Below are 27,368 nucleotides of genomic sequence, written 5' to 3'. Positions count from 1 at the left end.
ACAGGGTCCCAGAAATCTGAATTTTAATCTTGGCTTTACTTTTGGTTTACTATGTAAATCCAGAGTAGGAAGAACCTAGGTTTTTTTCTCGTTGAAAATTTCTAATGCTGGACCCTTCCCAACATTGTAAGGACTGTGACATCCATGATGCTTTTGTGAGATTCTCTTAAAGGAAGTCTATTGTGCCATTTTCTAGTGAAGTCAGGCAAGTCAGAGGCCCTATCAAGCCTGAAGAGTTAAGTACCAAGAACAATTTACAAAATAATGACTAAGAACTTCCTACATGCCAGGCACTGTTCTGAGCACTTCTAAGCGCTTTCAAAATATGGATCAGGTTATTGAACAACCTCACTGGTAGAAATCATCATCCCCAATGTACAAATGAGGAAATCAAGGATTAGAGAGGGTGACTAGGTCACTCATGGTCAAATAACTATGATACCAAGAGACAAAGGCCAGGTGTGTCTAACTCTAAACCTCTTATCCTTCTAACAACTGCCTTCAGAATAACAAATGAATCATTTTGTTGGTTTTTTTTTTTTTACAAGCTCAAACAGGTAAAAATGGAAGAAAAAAAGAAAAAAAAATCCCCCCTAAATTAATCTGTCTTAACGCTGAATACTTCTCTTTGCCCAACCTAGGTAAACTAGTAGACCGGCATTTATTGGCTATAAGCAGAACTAAAATTGTGCTCCAACAGAAGTCCCCTGCAGTTAAGCCAATGGAATTCACCATCCAGACCAAGCTAAATATCTAAATCATGGTCACAAGCAACTTAGCTATGAGCAACTATGAGCAATATGTTTTAGATATTACTGTGAAAAATGGCATCAGTTGGTGGTGCGTTAACAGTTATTATAACACAGTAGTGGTAAATCAAGCCATTCTGGCCATTGTGGGGTTCTAAAGTCCTTAGGCAAATATTTGTGTAGCTGGTCTTTGAAATCCTCAATGGATTGCTGAGTCTGCAGTTGAAGCTCTTACTTACTCCAGCATTTAGCAATGTTGTGACAACATTTTTGCCTGGGAGGCCTTGAATGGTCGTTCCTTTTCCTGTAGTCTTTTGCACAACAATCACATTGGGTTTGGAAGTCATCGGAATTGTAGTGATTTTGGTAGTTGTTCCTTAGAAAAGGGGGAAAAAAAAGGGGCCTGAGTTAAAGACTAGTGACATTTGGTTATCTCTGTTTATTGGTTTATTAATACATATAGCCAAAGTCATCCCCAGATGGTGTGATGGTTGTCATGAAGATGAAAATGAAGGCTTGGAATAGTAAGTTATGTTATTCTAGAATGAAGGAATATTAAGGATTGATTCTTCAAGTAGTCATCTTTTTAGTACTCAAGACCCTAAATACCAAACTCAGAATCTAAAAATGTTGCTATCAATACTTCTTTACCTCATCAATTAAATGAAACAAATCACACTCTTTATTCCATTACACATATCTCTCCCAATTCAGTACTATAATCATGTGACTAGAATGATGGGAAAACTTCAAAAAGGAATGTAAGAGGCAAATTTTATCAAAATTCATATGGCACCAGACTCTAGAGAAAATTTATGAAAAGAAAAAGGCCACGTATTTTTGGGTGCTTAAGAAAGACAAAAGCAGGGGCAGGTGTTTGGCTTAGTGGTTAAGCTGCTGCTTGGGATGCCAAGTTCCCACTCTGGTTCTGATCCAGCTTACTGCTAAGGCACACTCTGGCTTTGGTATGATTTCACCCCAGCTTTTGGGAATTTAGGACGTTGCCGGCGCCGCGGCTCACTAGGCTAACCCTCCGCCTAGCGGCGCCGGCACACCGGGTTCTAGTCCCGGTCGGGGCGCCGGATTCTGTCCCGGTTGCCCCTCTTCCAGGCCAGCTCTCTGCTGTGGCCAGGGAGTGCAGTGGAGGATGGCCCAGGTGCTTGGGCCCTGCACCCCATGGGAGACCAGGAAAAGCACCTGGCTCCTGGCTCCTGCCATCGGATCAGCGCGGTGCGCCGGCCGCGGCGGCCATTGGAGGGTGAACCAACGGCAAAGGAAGACCTTTCTCTCTGTCTCTCTCTCTCACTGTCCACTCTGCCTGTCAAAAAACAAAAAAAAAACAAAAAAAATTTAGGACGTGAACCAGTGGATAGATCAGTCTGTCTCCCTGTCTCTTTGGTAATACTAACACAAACCAAGTCACAGATTTAATATATGCCTCTGTAATATGTAAAACTCTGATGGCCCAAGTCCTTGGGCCCTTGCACCCACACGGAAGACTAGGAAGAAGCTCCTGGTTGAGAATAAAACTCTAATTTATACAGTATATTTACATATGTAAATTTATGCTTATAATCATTAAGATCTATTTAGGTCTATATCTGCTGCCCCAAGCATATCTATGTTCCAATATTATTTTGCCCTTTCTTCACATCCTTCTATAACATACTACTCCTCTACCTATCCACCTATTCATCTACCAAATTTCAGCTGGATATTCTTCTAATTGCCCAAATGGGAAATGCCGGTGCAAACCTGATTCATGCTGTGTTGACTCCCTGGACCCTCCAACAAAATGAAACACCCTTGAGCTCTACATTCCATCTGTTAAATTCACTAATTTCTCAGTGTTCAGTGCCGCAGGTGACCTTTAATCATAACTGCTCAGTGAGTGAATGAACTCAATTTACCAGTAAGTATGTCTTCTTTGAAAATGTTCTCAAAGTCAAGAGGCAGACTCTCACCTCCTCTGGCTTCCCATATCATTTCCCTATTCCAGGGTTTCCATCATGCAGTGCTCCCTGTCATGCATAACACCTACCTGCCTACCAGCTAATTTCATCATGTCAAGAACCTGGAACAGGGGCATGCACGGTGGCACAGTGGGTTACACTGACATTTGGGACACCAGCATCCCATTTCAAAGTGCTTGTTCATGTCTGGTACCTCAGCTTCCAGTACAACTTCCTGTTTTTGCATCCTGGGAGGAGGCAGGTGATGGCTTGGGTGCTTTGGGCCCCTGCCATCCCTGTAGGAGAGCTCAATAAGTCTGGGATCCTGGCTTTGGCCTGGCCCAACTCTGGCTGTTGCAGGCATTTTATGGAGTGAGTCAATAGACAGAAGATCACTTTCTCTTTCTCTGTCACTCTGCTTTTCAAGTAGATGAAAATAAATAATAAAGAATAAACATTTAAAAGGGGGCCAGGGGCTGGTGCTGTGGCATAGCAGGTAAAGCCACCACCTGCAGTGCCAGCATTCCATCTAGGAGCTGGTTTGAGACCCAGCTGCTCCACTTCCGAGCCAGCTCTCTGCTACGGCCTGGGAAAGCAGTAGAAGATGGCCCAAGTCCTTGGGCCCCTGCACCCACACGGAAGACCAGGAAGAAGCTCCTGGCTCCTGGCTTCAGATCGGCACAGCTCCAGCCATTGCAGCCAACTGGGGAGTGAACCAACAGATGGAAGACTTCTTTCTCTCTGCCTCTGCCTCTCTGTAGCTCTACCTTTCAAATAAATAAATAAATCTTTCTTTAAAAAAATAAAAAAAGAGGGGTGCATTTTGGCACAATGAGTTAAGCTGCAGCTTGCTACACTAGATGCCAGCATCCCATTTTGGATTGCTGATTCAAGTCCCAGCTGCTCCACTTCCAGTCCAGCTCCCTGCTTATGTGCCTGTGAAAGTAGCAGATGATGACCCAAGTACTTGGACCCCTGCAACCCGCATTGGAGACCCAGGCCCCTACTTCAGCCTGGACCAGCCTCCTCTATTGTGACCATATGGTGAGTGAACCAGAGGATATTATATTTTCTCTCTCATTCTGCCATTCAAATAAATCTTCAAAAATCTATATAAAATGTATAATCTCTTTCATTACAGAAGTTTGTCAATTTATGAGATTGCTACAAGCCAAGTCCATCAGCTTAACAAAATGGGGAGGGAGGACACAGAAGGTTAGAAAAGGTAACAGCATAAGGAAAAGCAAATTCCACACTATATTAAAATAGAATACAATTTATGTCTATACTTAGCAATTATAAGTGCCTGAAATTCCAAAGAGCATGCTTATATGTCTCAAGGGATACCCAAGTCATACAGAAGCAATATTATTCATTACAAAAAAAAACAGGTCATCTGCTACACTTTCACAGTAGTTGATCTCTAGCTCTCATGGTAGGACAGAATGCTTACAAGCTCATTTGATTAGCATTCTTTAGGACACAGAATGAAACTCACACCCATCCTGTGTGTCACAGCACCTCACACAGACCTAACTCAACTCACCTACACAGACTTTACTTACGAGAATCAAGAAACAATGGGTGCAAACAACTATGAGTCACACTTACATCACAATGGGCGGTGACAGGAATGTACTCTTAGATTTTAACAATATGCCTAGAAAATTTTGAGCATTATTATAGGTAACTTAAAGAAGATCACAAATTTATTGGCTCAGACTTTACCACCCACAGATTCTGAAATTATCCTGACAATCATGGTCTCTCAGGTAATGCTGTATGTTACTTTGCTCAAAGAAATGAGGCCATGAGTAAAGGAAAAGTGTTGGCGCTGTGACACAGTGGGTTAAGCCTCTGCCAGGGATGTCTGCAATCCGTATCAGGGCACTGGTCTGAGTCCCAGCTATTCCTCTCCAATCCAGCCTTCTGCTAATGCACCGGGGAAGGCAGTGGATGAAGGCCCAAGTATGTGGGTCCCAGCCTCCTACAAAGGAGATCCATGTGAAGTTCCTGGCTCCTGGCTTTGGCCTAGCAAAGCTGCTGCTGTTGTGGGCATTTGGGGAGTTAAACAATGAATTAAAATCTCTGTCTCTCCGTCTCCCTCTGTCACTCTGCCTTTCAAATAAATAAATAAATAAATAAAAATGAATAAATCTTTTTTTAAAAAAGACATTTTTTAAAAAAGATAAAAATCAAGTCCTTCCACTGTATTTACGCTTTGGGCACTATGAGAACCTAGGACAAATAAATGACAAGTAGACCTCATCTGTGTAAAATGAGTATTATCTTTTAACCCTCAACAAAGTTCACAAAAAAAGTAATAAATCTCATAGTTAATTCATAGATACACACTTAAATAAATATGTAACTTGGCATGCTTTCCATTTAATTGATTATTCTAATAAAAAGAAAACCTTGACCTCTCTTGAAAACACTTTGGAAACATTAATTTCTCTTTTAGGATTTTATACAAAGGAAGGAAGAACTTTACAGAGGCCAGCATTGTGCCGGAGTGGGTAAAGCCACAGCCTACAGAGCCGGCATCCCAAACAGGTGCCAGTTGAGTCCTAGCTGCTCCATTTCTGATCCAGCTCCCTGCTAATGCACCTGGGAAACCAGCAGAAGATGACCCAAGTACTTGGACCCCTGCACCCATGTGGGAGACCCAGAAGAAGCTCATAGCTCCTGGCTTTGGATCAGTCCAGTTCTGGCTATTTTGGCTATTTGGGGAATGAACCAACAGGAGGAAGATATTCTCTCTCTCTCTCTCTCTCTCTCTCTCCGTAACTCTGCCTTTCAAATAAATAAATCTTAAAAAAAAAAGAACTTTACGCAATAAGTTTATGCATAATAATGTTCACCAAAGGGTTATTTATAATAAAAACAACAAAAACCTTGTAAGTAACTAAAAACATTTAACCTTTAAGGAAAGGGTTAAATTACAGTTCATCATATGTGACAGTATTATGTAGACATTAAAGGGACATACAACAAAATACATTTATCAGCATGAGAAAATAACAATTACATGAAACAAGAATAAAAACTGCTTATATGAGATCCCAATTTAATTTTTAAAATATACATACAAAAGAGTACTTCAAAAAGTTCATGGAAAATAAAATTAAAGGCAAGTTATTTTGGCACAAAAATTTTTTACTGTATACTTTTTCATAAACCACATTTTCAACAAACTATTATAAGATCCCAACTATGCATGAATTCCAAAACATTTTGTACCAGAGGCAGGCATTTGGCACAGCAGCTGAGATACCACTTAAGATGCCTGCATCCCATATTGGAGTACCTGAGTCCAAGTTCTGGCTCTGCTTGTGGTTCCAGCTTCTGCTATATGCACCCTGGGAAGCAACAGATGACGGTTCAAGTACTTGCGTCCCTGTCACTCACATAGGAGATCTGGATTGAGTTCCAGGCTCCTGCCTTCAGCCTGGCCCAGCCCCACCTGTTGCAGTCATTTAGGGAATAAACCAGTAGATGGAAGATCTCTTTCTCTCGCTCTCTCTCTCTCCCTCTCTGCCTTTCAAATAAAATGAAAATAAATTAAAAAAATTTCACATTGCAACAAAATAAACCTTTTAATTCCATTTTCCCATGAACATTTTGAAATACCCTCAAATACATACAAACATATCTACATAAACAAAGTGAATGGGAGAAGAAGTGAAAAGAAACCTAATTTTAACACATTTCTATGGATGGTGAAAATTATAGGATTTTAATTTTATTTGTACTTTTCTGCATTTTCCAAATTCTACCACAATGAGGAACAAAGTATTTTTTAAAGCCTTCTATTCTTGTCTGTTTTTTTTCATAAGATTTAATTGTTTATTTGAAAGGCAGAGTTACAGAGTGAGAAGGAGAGACAGAGCAAGCTCTTCCATCCACTGGTTCACTCCCCAAATGGTTTTGGCCAGGCCAAAACCAGGAGCCTGGAGCTTCATCTGGGTTTCTCATGTGGGTGGCAGGGGCTCAAGGACTTGAGTCATCTTCTACTCCTTTTCCAGGCACATTAGCAGGGAGCTGGATGGGAAGCTGAGCAGATGGGACTTGAACCACTGGTGCCCACATGCTGTGCCACAGCACTGGACTCTAAGCCTTCTATTCTTATAGTTAGATGCTTGAATGTGTCTTAGAAATCTTATTACTTTTTGTTTGTTTAAGGAAGAGAGAACTTTAGAATCCATCATATGTTCACGGAGGAAGGCAGAAAATTCCAAGTTTATTCAACAAGGCTTTCTAGTTTACTATGAATAGACAATGAGGAATTAAAAAATTAGTAATAAACCAACCCATTATCTCCTGTATGATGAATCAACAAGATTACTATGGGGGGGGGGGGCCGGCGGCTGGCGCTGTGACATAGTGGGTAAAGCCACTACCTGCAGTGCCAGCATCCCATATGGGCACCAGTTTGCCTGTTTCACTTCCAATCCAGCTCTCTGCTATGGCCTGGGAAAGCAGTAGAAGATGGTCCAAGTCCTTGGGCCCCTGTACTTGAGTGGGAGACCAGGAAGAAGCTCCTGGCTCCTGGCCTCGGATCGGCGCAGCTCTGGCCATTGCGGCCAATTGGGAAGTGAACCAATGGATAGAAGATCTCAATCTCTTTCTCTCTCTCTCTCTCCCTCCCTACCTCTCCTCTTTCTGTGAAACCCTGACTTTCAAATAAATAAATAAACCTTTAAAAAAAAATGAAAGAGAGAGAGAGAAGTATAGGAGCCAACAGCAGGTAAAGCTGCCACCCGCAATGCCGCATCCTGTGCAGGAGTGGGTTCAAGTCCTGGCTGCTCCACTTCCAATCCAACTAATGTGTCTGCGAGGGCAGGGGAAGATGGTCCAAGTACTGGGGCTTCTGCATCCATGTGGGAGACCTGGATGAAACTCCTACCTTCATCCTGGACCAGCCCTAGCCATTGAAGCCATTTGGGGAGTGATGGGAGATCTCTCTTTCTCTCTGCAACTCTGCCTTTCAAATAAATTAATCTTAAAATAAAAAAGAATACTATCAAATGAGAGAAGTATCTTAATGAAGAATAGTAATAACTAACCCAAGGATCAGTGGGAGTAAATAAAATGTCAAACAGTGAAATAAATGGAATAAAATTATCCAACCATGAAAACAGAGGATACGGCCAAAATGCGTGAGGAATAAGGATGTTTCAGCTGTATGTCAAGTATCTCCTACAGTGCCAGAAAAGGTCAGGGACTCCTCGTGGACAGAGCTGCTCCTGAAATAGTAACTATCTCAAGAGTGGGTTTATACTTAAACACAAAGGTGAATCATATGAATACAAGCATAAGATATGGACTTCCTCAGGCCACACGTCTTCTTTTACGGGCATGTGGCTTAACTGTATTGCTCTACAAAGCAGTGAAGGTCTGAAAACAGGTCTTGTGACATTCCCTCAAGTTACATGGTATTTCACATGCATATATAAGTAAAGAAAAATCCTTAAGGTCATAAAAAGCTACTACCAATGAAAAACTTCTTGAAATATGTTTAATTAAGTGCTCTATACTATTTAAAGATATTGTCAAGTAATAAATTATAATTTGAGCTTTAACTGTGTTATTTAAAATGCCCTCTTAAAACCTGGAATACGATGATTCTTTCCCAACTGGTTTCACCCTCCTCAGTTTGGCAAACATTGGATTTTCTCACTTACACTTAAAAGTAAAGCCAAAATTAACAGCTTTAAATATAGTGCTTTATGCCAATACCATGCCCTGTTGTGCTTTTTTTTCACTCCCCAAGTTATCAGCAACATCAAATTACTGCCAAGAACTTCAATCCCCTGACATTAAAATGTCAGAACAACTCACCTGGGGCAAACAAAATATGACTGGTCCACAAAAATGGTGACAGTTAAAAATCACAAGGTTTGCTTAATCATACATTATTTACTTCATTTTAATTAAAAAATAATAATCAATGAAAACAGATGTTAACATTCCCACTTCAGGGTCCATAACCCAAATACTTATGGGGATTAATGAGCCAATAAAAACCAGAGAAGGTTCCAATATTCCAGTAAATAGGCAAATGGTTAGCTTCACTGAGTAAAATATTTTTAAAAAGAAGTTAATATAAATGGTGAAAAGAGAAGCAAAGATATTCAAGTTTTTTATTTTTAATAAACCAAAGTGACACTATTAAATGAAATTATGAGGTATGTTACTTCAAACATACGCAGATTAACAAATATTAGTTCTTCACTATCTAGCTTGCATGGCCTTGGACAAGTCAATGTGACCTCTATAAATTCAAATCTGACTTCATCTATAAATCGGGCACAGTTTATCTACTACCTCAGAGTTGTTAGGAGGTCTGACTTTGTTGCCAAATAGAATACTAAAATGAAAACTCTCTATGCAAACATAAGCCACAATATTTCTATTGTAACTAAAAACAGCTAAATGTTCTTTGTTTTAGGATTATCGAAAGCTTTATTTGCAAACACTAAAAGTAAAAATTATACTTAATCACTAAACATACATACTGAAAACAAAATATCAGATTTCTAAGCAGAGAGCTTAAAAAAATCAAATAGAATCCTTCAATAGTGAGACAGATTTTCTCCTCTCACTGACGTTCACCTATATCGTTAAGATATTTCAGATATACCTACCAGAAACTATATTACTGCTAATTATCTTGCCCCCCAGAGTAGCTAATGACTTGGGTACTACTGTAATGATGCTCCCACTGGTAGTTTTCACATAGGTCGCAGCTCCAGGGGTTGCAGCCATCCGACCTATGGATGGGCTCACTGTTGGCCGGGTATAGGTTGCCTGTGTGCCTATCAAAAGGGAAAATCCAAAAGAAAAACCTGTCATTACATACAGAAGAATGATAACTTGCACCATTAAACTATAAAAAACTATTATAAAAACTTCAATGTAATGTACACTGCTTTAACTTGAAAATGGAACTTCAAGGTGTCAAGACATTACAATTTTATAGCCAGTTTTCAATGCACATAGCAAGAAGTGAAGCCAAGTCAATTTGAAACAATTTTACACATAAAATTTTGTGATGTGTTGCATCAAATTACTAACTCAAGTAGAGCTAACCCTATTCCCTCTTCCACTAGACTTCTTCCACTAGCTTCATGCCAAAAGAAACTTAAATTTAATCATCTTTCCTGCCATAGCATTTTAGATATTTCTGTAAGATTTTTTAAGGTCTCTGCATCTGTTTTATGCTGCTTCAGTGCCAAACACAATGTCAGCAGTCAACAAATAAGTCAATATTATTTACCTAAAATTATATAAACTTTTGCTGTTTTGTACTCTGATTCTCTCTAAATATTATTTCCAACTTTAAAAAGGTTAGCCCATCATTTTACTAGAGATTAAAGCTGAAGCTGCCAAGAGCTGCCAGGAATGTTTCTCTTTAACTTAAAATTTTCTCTATTTACATATTTCTTCAACTCTTGACCTGTTCGAATATTTTTCTTCATGTCTCTCAAAGGTTTTTATACCCTTCTCCAATATTTCTAGGACTTCACTCTTTTCCCAAACAGGAATTAAAAACTAGCCAGATGATCCTGTTTTAGTTTCTTACAAATCCAACAACAGAAAGACTATTCCAAAACAAAGAATTATTAGCCTTGGGGAGAATGAAAAAATAAATAAAAGATACATTAACACCTGGAACTGAAAAAAACTTTCTCAATAATTGGACTCAGAAGCTACTATGAGCCATTTTCAACAAACCCCCCACCTCAAAAAATAAATAAATAAAAGGGTGGGGGGAGGCTTTTAACAAGTTATTTACCTTTTAAAATTACAACCACTAGTCAAAAAAGGGGGATGGGGAGGAACAGCAGATACAATTAGTTTCAATTGGATATAAGCATACATCTGAATGGAAACAAATCTAGTAAAAAGTAAATATGCTATAGGTATACACAGTTTGCATCTCTTGAATTATAACTAAAAATATTTTAACTTAACCTTTTATGAACACATATTCTAATACAGGCACACAAACATAGCCACAGTATTACGTTTTACCACCTCTCCCTAACATGAGGAGTCATACATACATAATGCTATTATCTTTGTGCTAAATGGAGAAGAGTTTAGGGTAAGTATGATAGATTTATTACAATAGAATAGTGTTTAAAAGCACAGGCTTTGCACAGAGAAAGAAAATAAAATGGTGGCTGCCTAGGTCTGGGGGAAAGTGGGGAATGAAGAATTACTATTCAATGGACACAGAGTTTTAATATGGGAAGATGAAAAAGCTCTGGAGATAGATAGTACTGATGGTCATTCAGCGTGAACACACTTGACGCCAATAATCTGTATACTTAAAACTGGTACCCTTCGGGCTGGTGCTGTGGTGCACTGGATTAAGCCACCACTTGTGATGCTGGCATCCCAGATCAGAGTGCCGACTCAAGTCCCGGCTGTTCCACTCCTGATCCAGCTTCCTGCTAATATGCCTGGGAAAGCAGTGATGATGATGGCCCAAGTGGAAGCCCACCAGAAAGCCCAGGATGGAGTTCTTGGTTGCTGGCTTCAGCCTGGCCCACACCTGGCTACTGTACTCATTTGGGGAATAAACGAGCAAATTGAAGACTTTCTCTCTCTCTCTCTTTCTCTTTGTCTCTCTCTCTCTCTCTCTCTCTCTCTCACACACACACACCTTCCCTCCCTCCCTCCCATGCCCCTGTCACTCTGCCTTTCAAATAAAGAAATAAAAAATACCTTTTTAAAATGGGAACTTCCATGTTATAAGTAACTCACTACAATTTAAAAAAAAAAAAGAAAGCACAGGGGTTTTGTCTGGAGTCAAACACATCTGGGTTCAAATCCCAGCTCTGTCCCTCTTTGACTGTGTGACCTTAGGCACGCTGCTTTAATGCAAGTGGCTGAAAATGAAGATAATAAAGTCTGGAAGAGATTAAGTGCAACATTTGTACAGGCCTTCACATACTGGCCAATAAATCACAGTTTATAAACTTGACAGCTATCATCTTATGCTATTAAAGCCTATCATCTAAATATTGGCCCTCCTCAAAAAATCCAGTTACACACACCTGAAATAATAGTAAGGGCTAATTCTAATATTAATAGTAATAACTATTGAGCACTATATTGGGGACTTTTTACATACTTTATGTCACTTAATACAATAATTTCATTGCATAGGTATTACTCCATTAAAATAGATGATGGAAAGGCTACAAAGGTTGGCTGTTATGGGTACAGTGGGGCTTATCTTTCCAAAACTCCTATAAGATACTTAAATTCTTATGTCTTAATGTTAATGGTTGATGGGTTAGGGTATAGAGTGGGTCGCTGGTGGGGAGTGCCCTTAGAGGGTGATTCTCCAAAGACAGTTATTTTGAGTTTTCCAGTTCAGTCTATGCTGTCTCTCTGTTCCCTGGCTCACATATGATCATATGATTGCCCCTCTGTACTTGCAACGACCTGCACAGATGCTGGATTTTGGGGCATCCCCACCCTGACCTGGACTCTCCAAAGGGTAAGATGAAATGAACCTTTTCCTTCCCCCCAGAACCGCTCTTCTCAGTCTTAGTTAAAGTAACAAAAAGCAGACTCACACAGTGGCATTATGTAAAACGCCCTGCACTGTCTGCTCCTCAAACTCAGACGGCTGCTCTCTTACCTGGACACAATCGCATCTCGTGCTTCTTCTCAGTCTCAGTAAACACTAACCACAGGACAAGGCTACACAGAATGAGGGTTGGGACTGTTTTCATCCACTCAGTAAATCCTGACTCAGCACCTACCGCCGGGTCTGCTCTAAGTAGATGTATATGATGAGTAAAGAAGATATGGCTTCTTACACACATGGAGCTTACAATCTAATATGGAGAACATTAAATAATCAATAACTAACCAGCTAAGTAATTATGATAAGTGGTATCAAGAAAAGACCAGAGGATCATGAAAAGGAATAGCAAGAAAATACTCATTTCAATCTTTTCGGGGTGTGACAGTCAAGAAAGTCCTCCTGGAAGAATCGTCTCATTCCTCTTTCTACCCGCTGTGGTACTTAGGAGTATTGCTGTACGGAGAAACTGTGTCATGAACATATGATGACAGAACTTACCAGTGGGAGTGGTTACCAGTTTAGTTGTCATAATTGCACCATTACTGCTAACCACCATAATAGGGGAATTGCTACTGGTAGGCAGAGTTGCTGTCACTGGTTTTGGTAAGATTTTACTTGGTTGAACCTGTTGTGTGATGATTTTAACACCTTTGAAAGAAGAAAGATAAATCTCAGCACAAATTAAAAACAAAACAACAACAACAACAACAAAAAACATGTCTCTTATACCATCCCCAGAGGGCAGTCTTTCCTAAAGAGAAGCTTTTTTATTAATATTGATGAAACTCTTTAAACTTCTATTTCTCAGATTCCTATCTTTTTCTCTTATTTCAGAAATGCAACTAGAACATTATATATTAGCTAAGTTCCTAAAGAAAAAGAAATTTTTTGTCTACAGTTGTGTATATACACATTTTTAAATCAAAGTGTCATCAGACTTGAACTTTTACAGGCAAATAAATCATCTGTTTTATGAAATACTTGAAATAAAAGGACTAGCATAAGAAATCAAAAACAAAAGTTAATATAGCTTTTACATACTCCCAACTCCACCAAAGACTTCTCATAACTCCTTAAACTTAAATAAAAGCTACTGAAAACTACATACACCAATGTTATTTTTTGGTTTAATTTTTACATTGTCTGCTTTTAAATTCTTTAAATTTATTTTATTTATGTGAAAGCAGAGAGATAGACACAGACTAAGAGAGCTCCCATCCACTAGTCCACTCTCCCATCCACTGGTTGACTCCCCAAATACTCACAGCAGCTGGGGCTACGCAAGGCCAAAGCCAGGAGGCTGAAATCTAATTCAAGTTTCCCAAGTGGGTAGCAGGGACCCAACCACTTAAGCCATTACCTGCTGCTTCACAGGTGCACACCAGCAGAAAACTAGAATCAGTGTTGGAGCCAGGACTGAACCCAGGCACTCTGATATGAAACACAGGTGTCTCAAGTGACATCTTCACTGTTGCATCAAACACCCCCCAAATTGTCTACTTTAAAAGTTTTCTTAATAACTCACATCATCAAATACAGAATATGAACAAAAAGATACATTATTATTGCACACACAAAATATATCTGTGGAAAAAAAATTGAAGGTGATAGGCAAAAATAAAATTAAAATGTTAGGGTGGTGATGCTATGATTCTTTTACATTTAAAAATTTACTTACAATGCTGTATTTGTTATATCGACTTTCCAAACATAAAACATGAGTTTAAAAGGAAATTCTTAGGCTGACTAGAGATATAGAGTACCAACGCTGGTAATCCAGAAGTAAAGTTTTGTAGCTTTTCCCTGACTATCATCATGACTGAAATAATTCATAAGATAAACATACTCCTATAGACAACACTTGCATTAATTTTTTTGGATGGTGCTTTAGGCTAAAGCATTGGAAGAGACATAGATTTATATATGTAATAGCCTTAAATAATTCTAAACTTCTTGAAATCCACAAAGAAGTTAAAATTATGATACATAGGCACAATTAGGTAAGTTACTCAGTTTCTGCGACTCTGCTTTCTTACCCATAAAATAAATATATTATTAATATAAAACTCATAGGGCTATTTTGATGATTAAATAAATCAAAATGGTAAAGTGCCTTCCCCTTTTGAGGTGGAATTGATAAACAATGAAGAAAATGCAATCTGGGGCTCCTATGAGTTTCTTCTATTGACCGCCCCCCCACACTCTGCATCAAATCTATGAGTTTTTATTTTTTATTGAGAACAGAGACCATGGTGAAGATCATTAAATGGCCACTTATATTTAAAAAAAAATTATAAAGAGTCGAATACAGAGCAAAGACCCCATAAGTACAGTATTACAGATACATTAAAAATTTAAACTATTCTTTTTGTGGAAATAGGAAATTCTGATTGTAGTAAATCACAAACAGTGAGGCCGTTGTAAGAGAGACAATGATTTCTATTATTATTTCATTAATGAACTATAATAATGCTTAAAACACATAAAGAAGCCCACTGAGAAATAACCACAGACATTTAAAAAAAGACAGTCATAATAAATTACTTTGCTCAATCCTATGTAAACAAATTAAAATTTAGAACAAAGAGACAATGTTTTAGGAAAATACTATTTATCAAAATTGATGCTAGAAAGGAGAAAAAATCCAAATAAACAAATTTCCACAGAAGAAATTTTAAAATATCTTCCCCTTCGAAAGTAGCTGGCCAAGATAGATTCATAGACATTCTACAGTTCTTTTAAAAATAAGATAGTTACAATGTACAACATACTTAAAACCATTCCAAAGATCAGTTTCTGCTATCCAACTAACCTAGTGAACTTCTAAAAATTATAAAACGATTGAAAGCCTCTGGAAATAGTTCATGCAGCAAACAGCAAATTAAGAAATCTACCTCAGGGGCCAGTGCTGTAGCATAGCAGGTAAAGCTGCTGCCTGCAGTGCCAGCATCCCATATGGGCACCAGTTCGAGACCCGGCTGCTCCACTTCCAATCCAACTCTCTGCTATGGCCTGGGATTGCAATAGAGAATGGCCCAGGTCCTTGAGCCCCTGCATCTGTGTGGGAGACCTAGAAGAAGCTCCTGGCGCCTAGCTTTGGATAGGCACAGCTCCGGCCGTTGCAGCCAACTGGGGAGTGAGCCAACCATGGAAGCCCTCTCTCTGTCTCTCTCTCTGCCTCTCCTCTCTCTGTGTAACTCTCACTTGCAAATAAATAAATAAATTTTTTTTAAAAAAAGAAATCTATCCAAGAAAATCTAAAAATTTGGTAAGAAAAGCAAGATTTGTGATATTTGAACTCAAACTATTTTCCGTTCCCTCCTCTACCAGCTCAGAAAAGGAAGACTACTCCAGTAGATTTCTGTAACGAAGAACACAGGGTTCCTTCTTCTCCTGGCTTTCAGCCCAGGAAGTGCAAAACTTCAGCGTATCTCATTTTGCCCCAGACTACCTATTGCTAAGGCTAAGTCCCAGTGAGTGCAGTTGAGAAATGGATGTTCCTTCTGCCCAGACCACAGTTCACGGACTAAAGATCTCCCGAGGCACAACGCCCCTGAGAATACTGGAGAACAACTGGTCCTTGCCTAGCTTGTAAGGCAGTGGCTCCCAGAAGAAGCAAGAGGACCTCAGACCACTGCCCACTCCCTCACCCTTACCTTCCTTCATTGAGCACTCAGTGCCTCAAGTAGGGCTGTCAAGCTTGCCAGATGACCCCACCCAAACTGTGGCTCAGAGAATTTATCTAAGAATAAAGACAGGTAATAAACAGAGTGCTCCTAATCACTTCTCAAAGAAACTAATTTTATTTATAACAGAACATGGAGAATTTCAAGCATAAAGGCATTTTCAAGAATAGTAGCTGATGTAGTAAAAGGCAGTTGGAAGGAGATTCATCACCTTAATGAAAATACAGTTTAAATTACAGGTTAAGGGGCCAACGCTGTGGCGTAGTCTGCTAAGCCTCCACCTCCAGCACCGGCATCCCATATGGACTCCGATTCGAGTACCGGCTGCTCCACTTCCAATCTAGCTCCCTGCTAATGGCCTGGGGGGGCAGCGGAAGATGGTCCAAGTGCTTGGGCCCTGCACCCAAATGGGAGACCTGGAAGAAGCTCCTGGCTCCTGGCTTCGGAATGGCCCAGCTCTGGTTGTTGCAGCTGTTTGGGGGTGAACTAGCAGATGGAAGACCCCCCCTTCTCTTTCTGTAACTCTGCCTCCCAAATAAGTAAATAAATCTTTTTAAAATAAATAATAAATAAATAAATTACAGGTTAGACAGTTTGGAGAAGATTGGTAAATAAGAAAGCTAGGAGGAATCCTCTCGGCGTCACAATTAAATATAAAAAATGAACCCCCAAAACTATTTCCTAAAAGGAGCCAAAATTTGGATTAGCTTGTGGAGGAATGCATGTTCCATGGTGTGTGTGTGGTCAGGGAAATTGTGTCAGATAGCCATAACAATTACATAATCATCTCACAGTGACAGTGGGAATACCCAGACCTGTACCTCCCTAAAAGAGTGACATCAGAGCTTAATACTGCAAGGGGTCAGGATGAGGGGGACGGAATCAATAGAATTCACTAAAATAATTGCTTTGTCTCTAAACAAGTAACCAAGCAAATAACAGTAACAAATTCTTGGAGGACAGATCAGTACCCAGCTACAACATATCATCTAAAATGTCCAATTTTCAACATAAACATTTGGAGGCAAAGAAACAGGAAAATATGAACCTATTCACAGACAAAATTCCAAAATTCATATGGTTTTGCAAGGGACCCATAATAGTCAAAACAAAACAATTTTAAAAAGAACAAAACAGGAGAATTCACACTTCTCAATTTCAAAACATAGTTCAAACAATAGTGATAAACAAAGTATGGTACTCACAAAAAGACAGACATATGGATCAACAGAACTGAGAATCTAGATATTCAATTAATATTTGAAAAGGTTGCCATGATCATTAGATGGGGCAAAGAATAGTTATTTATGCAAATTACATTGGCACAACTGGATTGGTATACAAAATATAATGAAGAGATTGACAAACCTTTACCAAGTCTAACAAAGAAAAAGACACAGAAGATACAAAACAATATCAGAAATGAAGCAGGGAGGGCAGCGCTGTGGTGCAGTGGGTTAAGCTGCTGTCTGCAGCACCAGCATCCCATATGGGCACCAGCTCCAGTACCAGCTGCTCCACTTCCTATCCAGCTTCCTGCTAATGTGCCTGGTAAAGCAGCAGAAGATGACCCAAGAGCTTAGGTCCCTACATCTACATGGGAGATGAAGCTCCTGGCTCCAGCCTTTGGCCTGGCCCAGTCCCAGCTGATGCGGCCATTTGGGGAGTGAACCAGAGGATGGAATATAACCATCTCTCCCTCTCTCTGTAATTCTGCCTTTAAAATAAGAAAGAAGGAAAAGGAGGGAAGGAAGGAAGGGAGGGAGGGAGGGGAGGGGAGTGAGAAGGGGGAGAGAGAGAGAGAGAGGGAGGGAGGGAGGGAGGAAGGAAGGAAGGAAGGAAGGAAGGAAGGAAGGAAGGAGGGAGGGAGGGAGGGGAGGGGAATGAGGAGGGGGAGAGAGAGAGAGAGAGGGAGGGAGGGAGGGAGGAAGGAAGGAAGGAAGGAAGGAAGGAAGGAAGGAAGGAAGGAAGGAAATAAGGAAGGAAGAGAGAGAGAGGGAGAGGGAAGGAGGAAAAAGAAATGAAGCAGGGTATGGTCAGTGTTTGGCACAGTGATTAGAATTCCACCTGGACTACCTGGAGCCCATATCAGAGGGCCTGGCTTCAAGTCCCAGCTCCGTTTTCAATCCCAGCTTCCTGCTAATGTGCACCTTTGGAGGCAGTAGGCAATGTCTCAAGTACTTGGATCCCTGCCATCCACACGGGAAACCCAGACCGACTTCCTGGCTCCTGACTTTAGACTGGCCCGGCCCTGGCTTTTACAGGCATTTGGGGAGTAAACCAGTAGAAGGAAGCTCTCTCATCTGACTCTGTCTACCTGCCTCTCTCTCTCTTTCAAATAAAATGAAAATAAATAAATTTTTAAATTAAGAAAAAAGAAATGAAGTGAGATAGTCATACAGATCCTGTAGCCACAGAAGGGATAATAAGGAACTGCTACTGAAAACACACTCATAAATTTGACAACACAAAAGAAATGGACTAGTTCCCTGCAAACCACAAATTACAAAAACTTAACCAAGATGAAACAGACAATCTGAATGGTCCTATAACTAGTAAAGAAACTAAATTCCTAACTTAAAAGCTACCCCCCACCCCAAAAGTGTCCAAGCCCAGACGATTGCACTGTTTAAGCACTTAAGTAATTAATACCAAGGGCCGCATTTGGCACAGCAGTTGAGATACTGTTTGGGACACCTGCATCCAGTATCAGAATGCCTGAGTTTAAGCCCCAACTCCTTTCCTGCTTCCTGCTAATGAACACTCTGGGAGGCAGCAGGTGATGGCTCAAGTATTGGTTCCCTGCCATCTACATGGGAGACCAGACTGAGTTCCTGGCTCCTGGCTTCAGCGTGGTCCAGTCCTGGATGTTGTTGGTGTTTGGGGAGTTAACCAGCAGATAGGAAATCTCTGTCTCTGTCTTTCAAACAAATAAAAAATTTTAAATAATTAATATTAATCCTACAGAATCTGTTCCAGAAAATAGAAAAGGAAGGAATACTTTTAATTTCATGCTATCAGAGAACAGTATTGTCCTGCTACTAAAACCAAAGACAATACAAAATAAGAAAACTACAGACGTTGGAGGATGAAAATATGGAGTGATCCATGGTTTCAGTTGACAATATATAATGGTTTACTGCTGTCACTGTCCATGCCTACAGATAATTTATTTTGTACTTTTGAATAAATAAAAAAGACATTTGTGAGCCGGCGCCGTGGCTCAATAGGCTAATCCTCCACCTTGCGGCGCCGGCACACCGGGTTCTAGTCCCGGTCGGGGCGCCGGATTCTGTCCCGGTTGCCCCTCTTCCAGGCCAGCTCTCTGCTATGGCCAGGGAGTGCAGTGGAGGATGGCCCAGGTGCTTGGGCCCTGCACCCCATGGGAGACCAGGAAAAAGCACCTGGCTCCTGGCTCCTGCCATCGGATCAGTGCGCTGCGCCGGCTGCAGCGGCGGCCATTGGAGGGTGAACCAACGGCAAGGGAAGACCTGTCTCTCTCTCTCACTGTCCACTCTGCCTATCAAAAAAAAAAAAAAAAAAAAAAAAAAAAAGACATTTGTACAAAAAAAAAAAAAAAAGAAAAAAGAAAACTACAGACTATTATCTCACATGAACAGAGGAGACAAAATGAAGCCAGCAATGTAAGAGGATACTTTAAAAAGTTAGTGTAGGGTGGGCATTCTCACACAGCGGATTAAGCTGTCTCTTTGGACACTCATATCCCATATCAGAGTGCCAGTTTGAGGTCTGAGTACTCCACTTCCGGTCCAGCTTCTTGTGAATGTATCCTGGGAGGCAGCAGATGATGGCTCAAGAACTTGACCCCTGCCACTCAAACGAGAGACCTAGATCAAGTTTTTGGCTCCTGGATCAACTAGGCCCAGCCTTGTCTGCTGCAAGCATTTGAGGAGTGAACCAGCAGATGAAACTTCTCTCTCTCTGTCACTCTACCTAAACACACTGAGAGGCATACCATGTTCATGGACTGGAAGACTCAGAGAACTGGTGATTGGGCCAGAATTACAGTATGTTGTAAACATTTTCCAATTACCTGATTCCTGTTTGATTTGGATGGTAGGTTTGATGCCAGGTGGCAAAGCAGACTGCTGAGGCTGTTGCTGATGAGTTACTGGAGAAGGCTGGGCCACTTGTTGCTGTGTCTGTTGTTGCACTGGATGTAATTGCTGCTTAGGAGACTGTTGATGCTGTTTAGGAAACTGTGCAAGAATCTGAGTTGGGGCACCCACTAAGCTTTTAGGGGAAGGGAGTCTTGTTGATGCCATTTTGATTGCTGATGTAGATACACCTGTAGAAGAGTAAATAAAATTTGAGAGGAAAACATAATTAAAGTAATAATTAATACATAACATAATTAATAACATGATTAAAGTAATTAATAACATAATTAAAGTAATAATACATAACATAATTAATAACATAATTAAAGTAATTAATAACAATTTCCAATTATTATAGTAAGTAATAAAGATCAGTGGGCAAGTACTGTGGCACAGAAGGTTAAGCTACCACTTATCATACCATCATTTCATATGGGAGTTCTGGTTCAAGTCTCAGGTACTCCATTTCTGATCTAGCTTCTTACTAATGCACCTTGGAAAACAATGGAAGATGGTCTAAATACTTGGGCTCTTGCCACCCATGTGGGAGACCAGGATGGGATTCCTGGCTCCTGGTTTTGGCCTGGCCCAGACTCGGTCTTTGCATCCATTTTTTAAATAGGCTTATTTATTTATTTCAAAGGCAGAGTACATAGAGGGAGGAGAAGATCTTCCATCTGCTGGTTCACTCCTCAGAAGGCCAAAGTGGAGCAGCCAGGACACAAATGGCACCCCTATGGGATGCTGCTGTTACAGGTGGCAGCTTTGACAAAACCAGCCCTGTGGCCATTTCTTGAGTGAATGAATGGAAGATCTTTCCCTCTCTCTGTCACTCTGCCTTTCAAATAAATAAATAAATGAATCTTAAAAGAAAAAAAAAAAGATGAGGTAAGTCAATAAAAATCATGATATACTGAGCACTAAGTGTCAGATAAAATGTGCGAGGTTTTACATATCTGATACTGAAACTAAGTCCCTACACAAAACCTTGAATACAGATGCTATACATTATCAGGTCCCAGCCTCCCATAGTCTCCCAACTCCTTCTCATAGCGTCAAGTTCCCCTTGCACTGTTTTCACTAAAATGAACTCACTGAATTGTGGGAGTGGTGCAATCAGCTCTACAAGGTCCCCAATCACTGGGCTCATGAGGTCATTTATTTCTCCTGATTTCTTTCCCATGAACCCCAGGCCCCAAGTAAGAAAGTAACGACTACTTGTAAATAGACCCTAGATTTACTGGTGTCCACTTTGCCATCATCAAAATTCCCTGAAGAACAGTGATAACTGGCCAATCAAAGGAGGGCTATGAGCATTGCAAACCAACCAGGAACTTGGACACAAGTTGAAAACACACCACTCAGTCCCAACGTCAATCTATAAGAACCTTTACCTCCAACTCTTTGTGAAACATAGGATTAAGTGATAGCTGCCAGCCCCTTGCTCTGTATTGTAATAAACACTTCCTTTCTTCTATCACCCTGTTGTTACTGATTGGCTTGATGGACATCAGGTGAGAGAACCGAGTTTTGGGGGTTCCACAGCAATTCCTATGATCAGTTTTGGGGGTGTTATATAACAATATCTAATCCTCAAATTCTGCAAAGATGTCATCAACTACCATTAGATTAAAAAAAAAGGTGGGAGGGGACTGCTTTTTGTTAGAACAAAAGAAACAAAGTATCATACAGGATGTTCACAGAGTTATCAGTCAATAGGTTTTATCAGCAAACACAGGTTCTGGGATGGGCACTGTGGTACAACTGGTTAAGCCACCACTTGGGATGTTCATATCCCATAGTGAAGTACCTGGTTCAAACCCCAGCTAGTCTATTTCTTTCCTTTTTCTTTTTTCAAGATTTTATTGTTTATTTATTTGAAAGTCAGAGTTACACACACACACACACACACACACACACACAGAAAGAGAGAGAGAGAGAGAGAAAGAGATAGAGAGAGAGAGATATTGGTCTTCCATCTGGCCAAACAACCAGAGCTGTGCCCATCCAAAGCCAGGAGCCAGGAGTTTCTTCTGGGTCTCCCACACAGGTGCAGGGGCCCAAGTACTTGGGCCATCTTCTACTGCTTTCCCAGGCCATGGCAGAGAGCTGGATCAGAAGTAGAGCAGCCAGGACTCAAACCAGCGTCCATATGGGATGCTGGCACAGCAGGCCAGGGGTTTAACCTACTGTGCCACTGTACCAATTCCCAGTAAATAAATCTTGAAAAAAGAAAATCTAAGTTCTCGATGTGAATAACATAGAAAATAAATCAATTAATTTTTAATCTTATTTATTGATAACACATTTTTCAAGTATTACTCTTCAGTTTCTAGTCAGTCAATTTAAATGCAGCATCAGACAAATAACTCATACTTAAACATTCATCTTTTGAGTTATTTATCCTGGTAAAGTAGCTTTTCTATCTCATTCCAATTGTCTGTAAGTTAGTTATTTCTTGAGAACTCTGAGTCATTATGGGAGTCATGGGAGGCTGAGTCATGGGAGGCTGGGACCTGATGATGTATAGCATCTGTATTCAAGGTTTTGTGTAGGGACTTTGTGAGGGGGCCGGCGATACAGCATAGCAAGTTAAAGCCCTGGCCTGCAGCACTGGCATCCCATATGGGTGCTGCTCCATTTCCAATCCAGCTCCCTGTTAATGCACCTGGGAAAGCAGAAGAAGATGGCCCAAGTCCTTGGGCCCCTGCACCCATGTGGGAAACCCAGAAGAAGCTCCTAGCTCCTGGCTTCAGATTGGCTCAGTTCCGGCCGTTGAGGCCATTTGGGGAGTGAACTAGCAGATGGAAGACCTTTCTTTGTCTCTACTTCCCTTTGTAACTCTGTCTTTCAAATAAATAAAATAAATCTTTTTTTTTAAACATTTATTTATTTGAAAGTCAGAGTTATACAGAGAAAGGAGAGGCAGGGAGAGAAAGAGAGAGAGAGAGAGAGAGAGAGAGAGAGAGAGGTCTTCCATCTGATGGTTCATTCCCTAATTGGCCGCAACAGCTGGAACTGTAACATAAATCTTAAAAAAAAAAATAAGTAATTGTGTGAGAAGTTACAACTGGGTATATACAATGTTTCTACAGTAAAAATAATCTGATGATGAAAGGCTTTTTCTCAGGGGCCGGCTCTGTGGCACAGTGGGTTAATCCTCCGCCTGCGGTGCTGGTATCCCATATGGGCGCCAGTTCAAGTCCCAGCTGCTCCTCTTCCAATCCTGCTCTCTGCTGTGGCCTGAGAAAGCAGTACAAGATGACCCAAGTCCACATAGGAGACCCAGAAGATGCACCTGGCTCCTGGTTTTGGATCAGACCAGCTCCCACCATTGCAGCCATTTGTAGAGTGAACCAACAGAAGACCTTTCTCTCTGTCTCTTCTTCTCACTGTCTGTAACACTACCTCTTAAATAAATAAATAAAATATTTAAAAACAAAAGTTTTTTTCAGTGCAATACTAACTTAGCAAACATTCAGGGGTAATAAGTACTATTAATTTCCACTAAAGATGTGTGAGTTCAAGAAATTCTTCTCTCTTTCAGAATTTTCATCTATAACATTCCTGTAATTGACTACTTAACAGAAGTTTTACATCAATAAGTTGAAACTCGTAACAGAAAACTCAGGAGGTTAAGTCACCACATTCACTTTTTAAAATAAAGCTATCTCTTTATAAGATTTATTTTTTATTTATTTGAAAGACAGAGTTGGGGGTGGAGAGAGAGAGAGAGAGAATTCCATCTGCTGGTTCACTCCCCAAATGGCCACGACTGGGGCTGGGCCAGACCAAAAGCATGAACCCAGAGCCTCTTCATGTCCCCCATGTGGGTGCAGGGACCCAGAGACTTGGGCCATCTTCTGCTGCATTCCCAGGCCCATTAGTAGGGAGCTGGATCAGAAGTGGAGCAGCTGGGAATAGAACCGGTGCCCCAATGGGATGCCAGCATTGCAAGTACAGGTTTAACCTGCTATGCCATAATGCCAGCCCCCAAATTAACTTTTTAACCACTGCTAAAACAATGAAAGGAAACTAATAGCCTAATTCTCAAGTACTTGGAATGTTGTTTCACACCTACCCCATCAGAACAAACATTCAGAATTACAAAACAAATGTTAAAATAAAAAGTGTTAAGTAAAACTGTCTCTTGAGAATGATAAAGACCCAGAAGGATAAACCTTGAGAAGTTACTCTCGCTCTCCCGACTTCAGCTTCCTCCTTTGTTGGATTTGCCCTACAAGGCACATCAGAGGTAAGGTCAGGTCAAGTGAAAGTTTGAGCAGGGGGTGGGGGGTGGGGGGTCTTTCCTCACATGATTTATGCTCTCCTCCACCTCCCACTCCCACCCCGCCCTGCCCTGAAGACTAGTGCAGCAGGGAGCCATATTAGAGACACGTGTGTTCTGAACTTGAAACCGAGCCCCTACCAGAGGTGGGGAATGTCCAGTCCGCGAGCCATGTAAGGCCCTCAAAATCATTTGGTCTGGACCTGCCAAGGCAACCGCAGGCAAGACTTGAAATTCAATGCATCTACAGCAGGCTAATTTTTAAGCTGATAATTTGGTATGGCCCGTGAATGTTACAAGTATCCAAATGGCTCTTGGCAGAAAAAAGGTTCCCCATTCCTGCTACGGTCCTGGACTGCAGATGCAAGATACCATCAGGTCCCAGTCTCCCAGCTTCCCTTCCTTAACTTGAAGTTTCCTAGCCCAGCTTTTCCGACTGCAAATCAACTACTTGCTAAATTTAACTCATTGAATTGAGGGAGTGGTGCAGCTGGCCCTACAAGGTCCCTAATCACACCACCGGATTCATGAGGTCATTTGTTTCTCCAGTAGATAACATCCTGCTGTTCTGTCTTGTCTGGAAGGGTTTCTTTCCTAGGAACTCCAAGCCAAGTGTAAAGTAACTGTCATCTACATGTAGTGCGCAGGCTAACTGAAGCCCACTTTGCCATCGTCACAGTTCCCTAAAGGCCACGATATCACCAACCAATCAAAGCAGGGTCATGAGCACTACAGATCAACCAGAAACTTGGACACAGCTGAACGCACACCTCTCAGCCCCAACTCCAGTCTCTAAGAACCTTTACCACTAACCCCTCAGGGAGCCTGCGAATTAAGCAATAGAGGCTGGGCTCCTTGCTCTGCACTTTGCCATAAACACTTCCTCCCTTCCACCACCCAAGGTCAAGCAAGGGGACCCAGGTTGGAGGATTCTACAGCAGTCCCACCCTCAGCTGTGGGGGTTGTGCTGTATCAAACTAGACCTTCTCTGGATCCTTTCTTTGCACCAATGTTTTATGACTTACTGCATACAAAGTGTTACACAAGTGACAGATATTTTTAAAACCATGTAAAAGCTTAAACTTTATATTGCATCAATAATCTACAGTCTGGTTTTAACTGGGGTTAATTGTGCACTTAGATAGCTCCCTAACTAAACTATGATCTCCATATATGTTTTGTTTAGTAAAAGTATTCAGCATGACTCCAGAATCAGAGAATTTAAATCAGGCCTTCAAAACAGGCACATAATAGCAGTGTGATCTAATTAAAGTACTAAATCTCTGATATTTACTTATTTAGTAAAGCTCTATTGAACACATACTTTATCCTAGATATTGGGGAAATGGTTTTGTAGCCAAGAAACATCCCCTGCCTTCAAGAAGCTTCACGTTTACAGGAGAAGATAGTCAAATGATCACACAAATGTATCTTTACAGCCAAAAAGAACTGCGAAAAACAAAAAAAGTTACTTTGGTGTTAGTATGCAAAAGGTCTTCTTCCTCTTCTTTGCAAGGACAAGGGGCTTCCCAAAGAATTCAATACCAAAGACATCAGGGAGCCAAAGCAAGATCAACAGCTATTCACCTATGTAGAAGTGTGGCCCAGTGTGGGGTGGCAGACCACTGTGGAGGCTGGCCCAGCGTGGATCAGAATAGGAATGTGGAGGACTTCCACGCTGGGGAGGAGTTCAGAGCACAGCTCAGCAGGTTAAATTAGAGCCCTGGTCGGGTGAAGAAGGTTTCCTTGAGTGAGAGTTACCAAGCCAAGGGTGTCAACAGGGAGGGATGGCTAAGGACCAGAATACAAAGTATGGAAGGGTTTATGGGTAAGAACCACCCCTCTCACACTGCTGCACTGGGAGGGATGTAAGTGCCACTCAGGGTAAGATAAGCACCCACACAGAGGGGCAGCAGGGGAAGGTGTGAGAACTCCCATGGGGAGCGTGCAGGATTTCAGAGCCTGAAGGCAGTGAGAACATTTGCACAGGGAGAGGACAACAGCAGCAAGGATACGAGCGATCAATTACCTACTAGTAGACTGATAAATAAGTATATTAAAAATAATGAAGCTAGGGTTTTTTACTGTCAAAGAAGGAATGGGAGAAAACTAGAATTACAATGCAGTGTTTGAATGAAATTGGATGTATCAGAATGAACTCATGGATTTATTTGCAGAAATAAACACAGGTGTAAATGTGTGTATAAACATGTGTAAACATACACATACACATGTACACACACACTCCCCAACAACGAGCATATCTAGCACACAGATCTTAGCTTCTATCATTTCCCACTAAAAAGAACCAGGGCTCCTTGGAGAAATGGCTGATTCTAATGCAGAGTAGAAAAAATTCAAAATGAGCTTGGCAAACATTAAAAAACTGCCTTAGTGACTGAGACTACTCCAGCTCACAAAGCAAATCTGTTAGATAAGATAGACAGAGACTTCCAGGTCCTGGACAGGCAGGGCCTGCACTACGCCCCTCATAAGCAGGAAGCAGCAACAGAAGGTGGATGACTCTATGCCCTGCAACATCCCTTAGGATTAAGGGAATGGAGCCTCTGAGAGGGGAATGATGTAGGCAGACATACAGGATAGCATTGATCAGGTATGTGAGCTGGAAGACCATGCCTTCACCATGCCCCTGTATGACCACATGCCCCTACCTGGCCACACCTGTGTGTCTACTGGCCCATCAAGTTAATTAACCACTACCCTTTGGAAGTGGATTAAAGACCTGGGACAATCTGGCACAGTGCTTTTCATTTTTGGCCTTTTGCCAGTGTGGGACTGTGCTGCTCTGCGCCTCCAAAGGCGCGTGGCCTTTGGGCCACCCAACTCATGCTTCCTGGCCTGCATGGTCCTCCACGTGGCTGGCTCCTGGTACTTGGTATGTACACAGATTTCCCTCTCTCATATAGATAGGGCACTCACTCTCCTATGCATTTCTCCC

General features: G+C 41.1%; 1 protein-coding gene and 1 non-coding gene across 51 annotated transcripts in view; one reads left to right on the top strand and one right to left on the bottom strand.

The window, feature by feature from the left end:
• Nucleotides 1-27,368, bottom strand: part of EMSY (EMSY transcriptional repressor, BRCA2 interacting) — a 94,496-nt gene that overhangs the window by 29,035 nt on the left and 38,093 nt on the right. For all 50 annotated transcript variants that reach the window (XR_011389390.2, XR_016232923.1, XM_002708680.6 and 47 more), the window contains 4 exons: nt 20,055-20,309; nt 12,813-12,962; nt 9,352-9,522; nt 989-1,125 (listed from right to left, as the gene is read on the bottom strand). Coding sequence is in view for 48 of the 50 variants with exons in the window: in XM_002708680.6 (XP_002708726.1) it covers nt 989-1,125; nt 9,352-9,522; nt 12,813-12,962; nt 20,055-20,309 (713 nt within the window). In the remaining 2 variants the exon portion in view is untranslated. The remainder of the gene's footprint in view (nt 1-988; nt 1,126-9,351; nt 9,523-12,812; nt 12,963-20,054; nt 20,310-27,368) is intronic.
• Nucleotides 19,076-19,155, top strand: LOC127485277 (small nucleolar RNA SNORD71). Its single transcript, XR_007912394.1, has one exon. It is a non-coding gene; the product is annotated as a small nucleolar RNA SNORD71 (small nucleolar RNA).

This window comes from Oryctolagus cuniculus, chromosome 1 (genome assembly GCF_051225735.1).
Source record: "Oryctolagus cuniculus isolate XC-2025 breed Fujian yellow rabbit chromosome 1, ASM5122573v1, whole genome shotgun sequence".
NCBI classification, from domain to species: Eukaryota; Metazoa; Chordata; class Mammalia; order Lagomorpha; family Leporidae; genus Oryctolagus; species Oryctolagus cuniculus.
The sequence above is the reverse complement of the archived record's forward strand: the minus strand, read 5'-3'. Positions and strand labels throughout refer to the sequence as shown.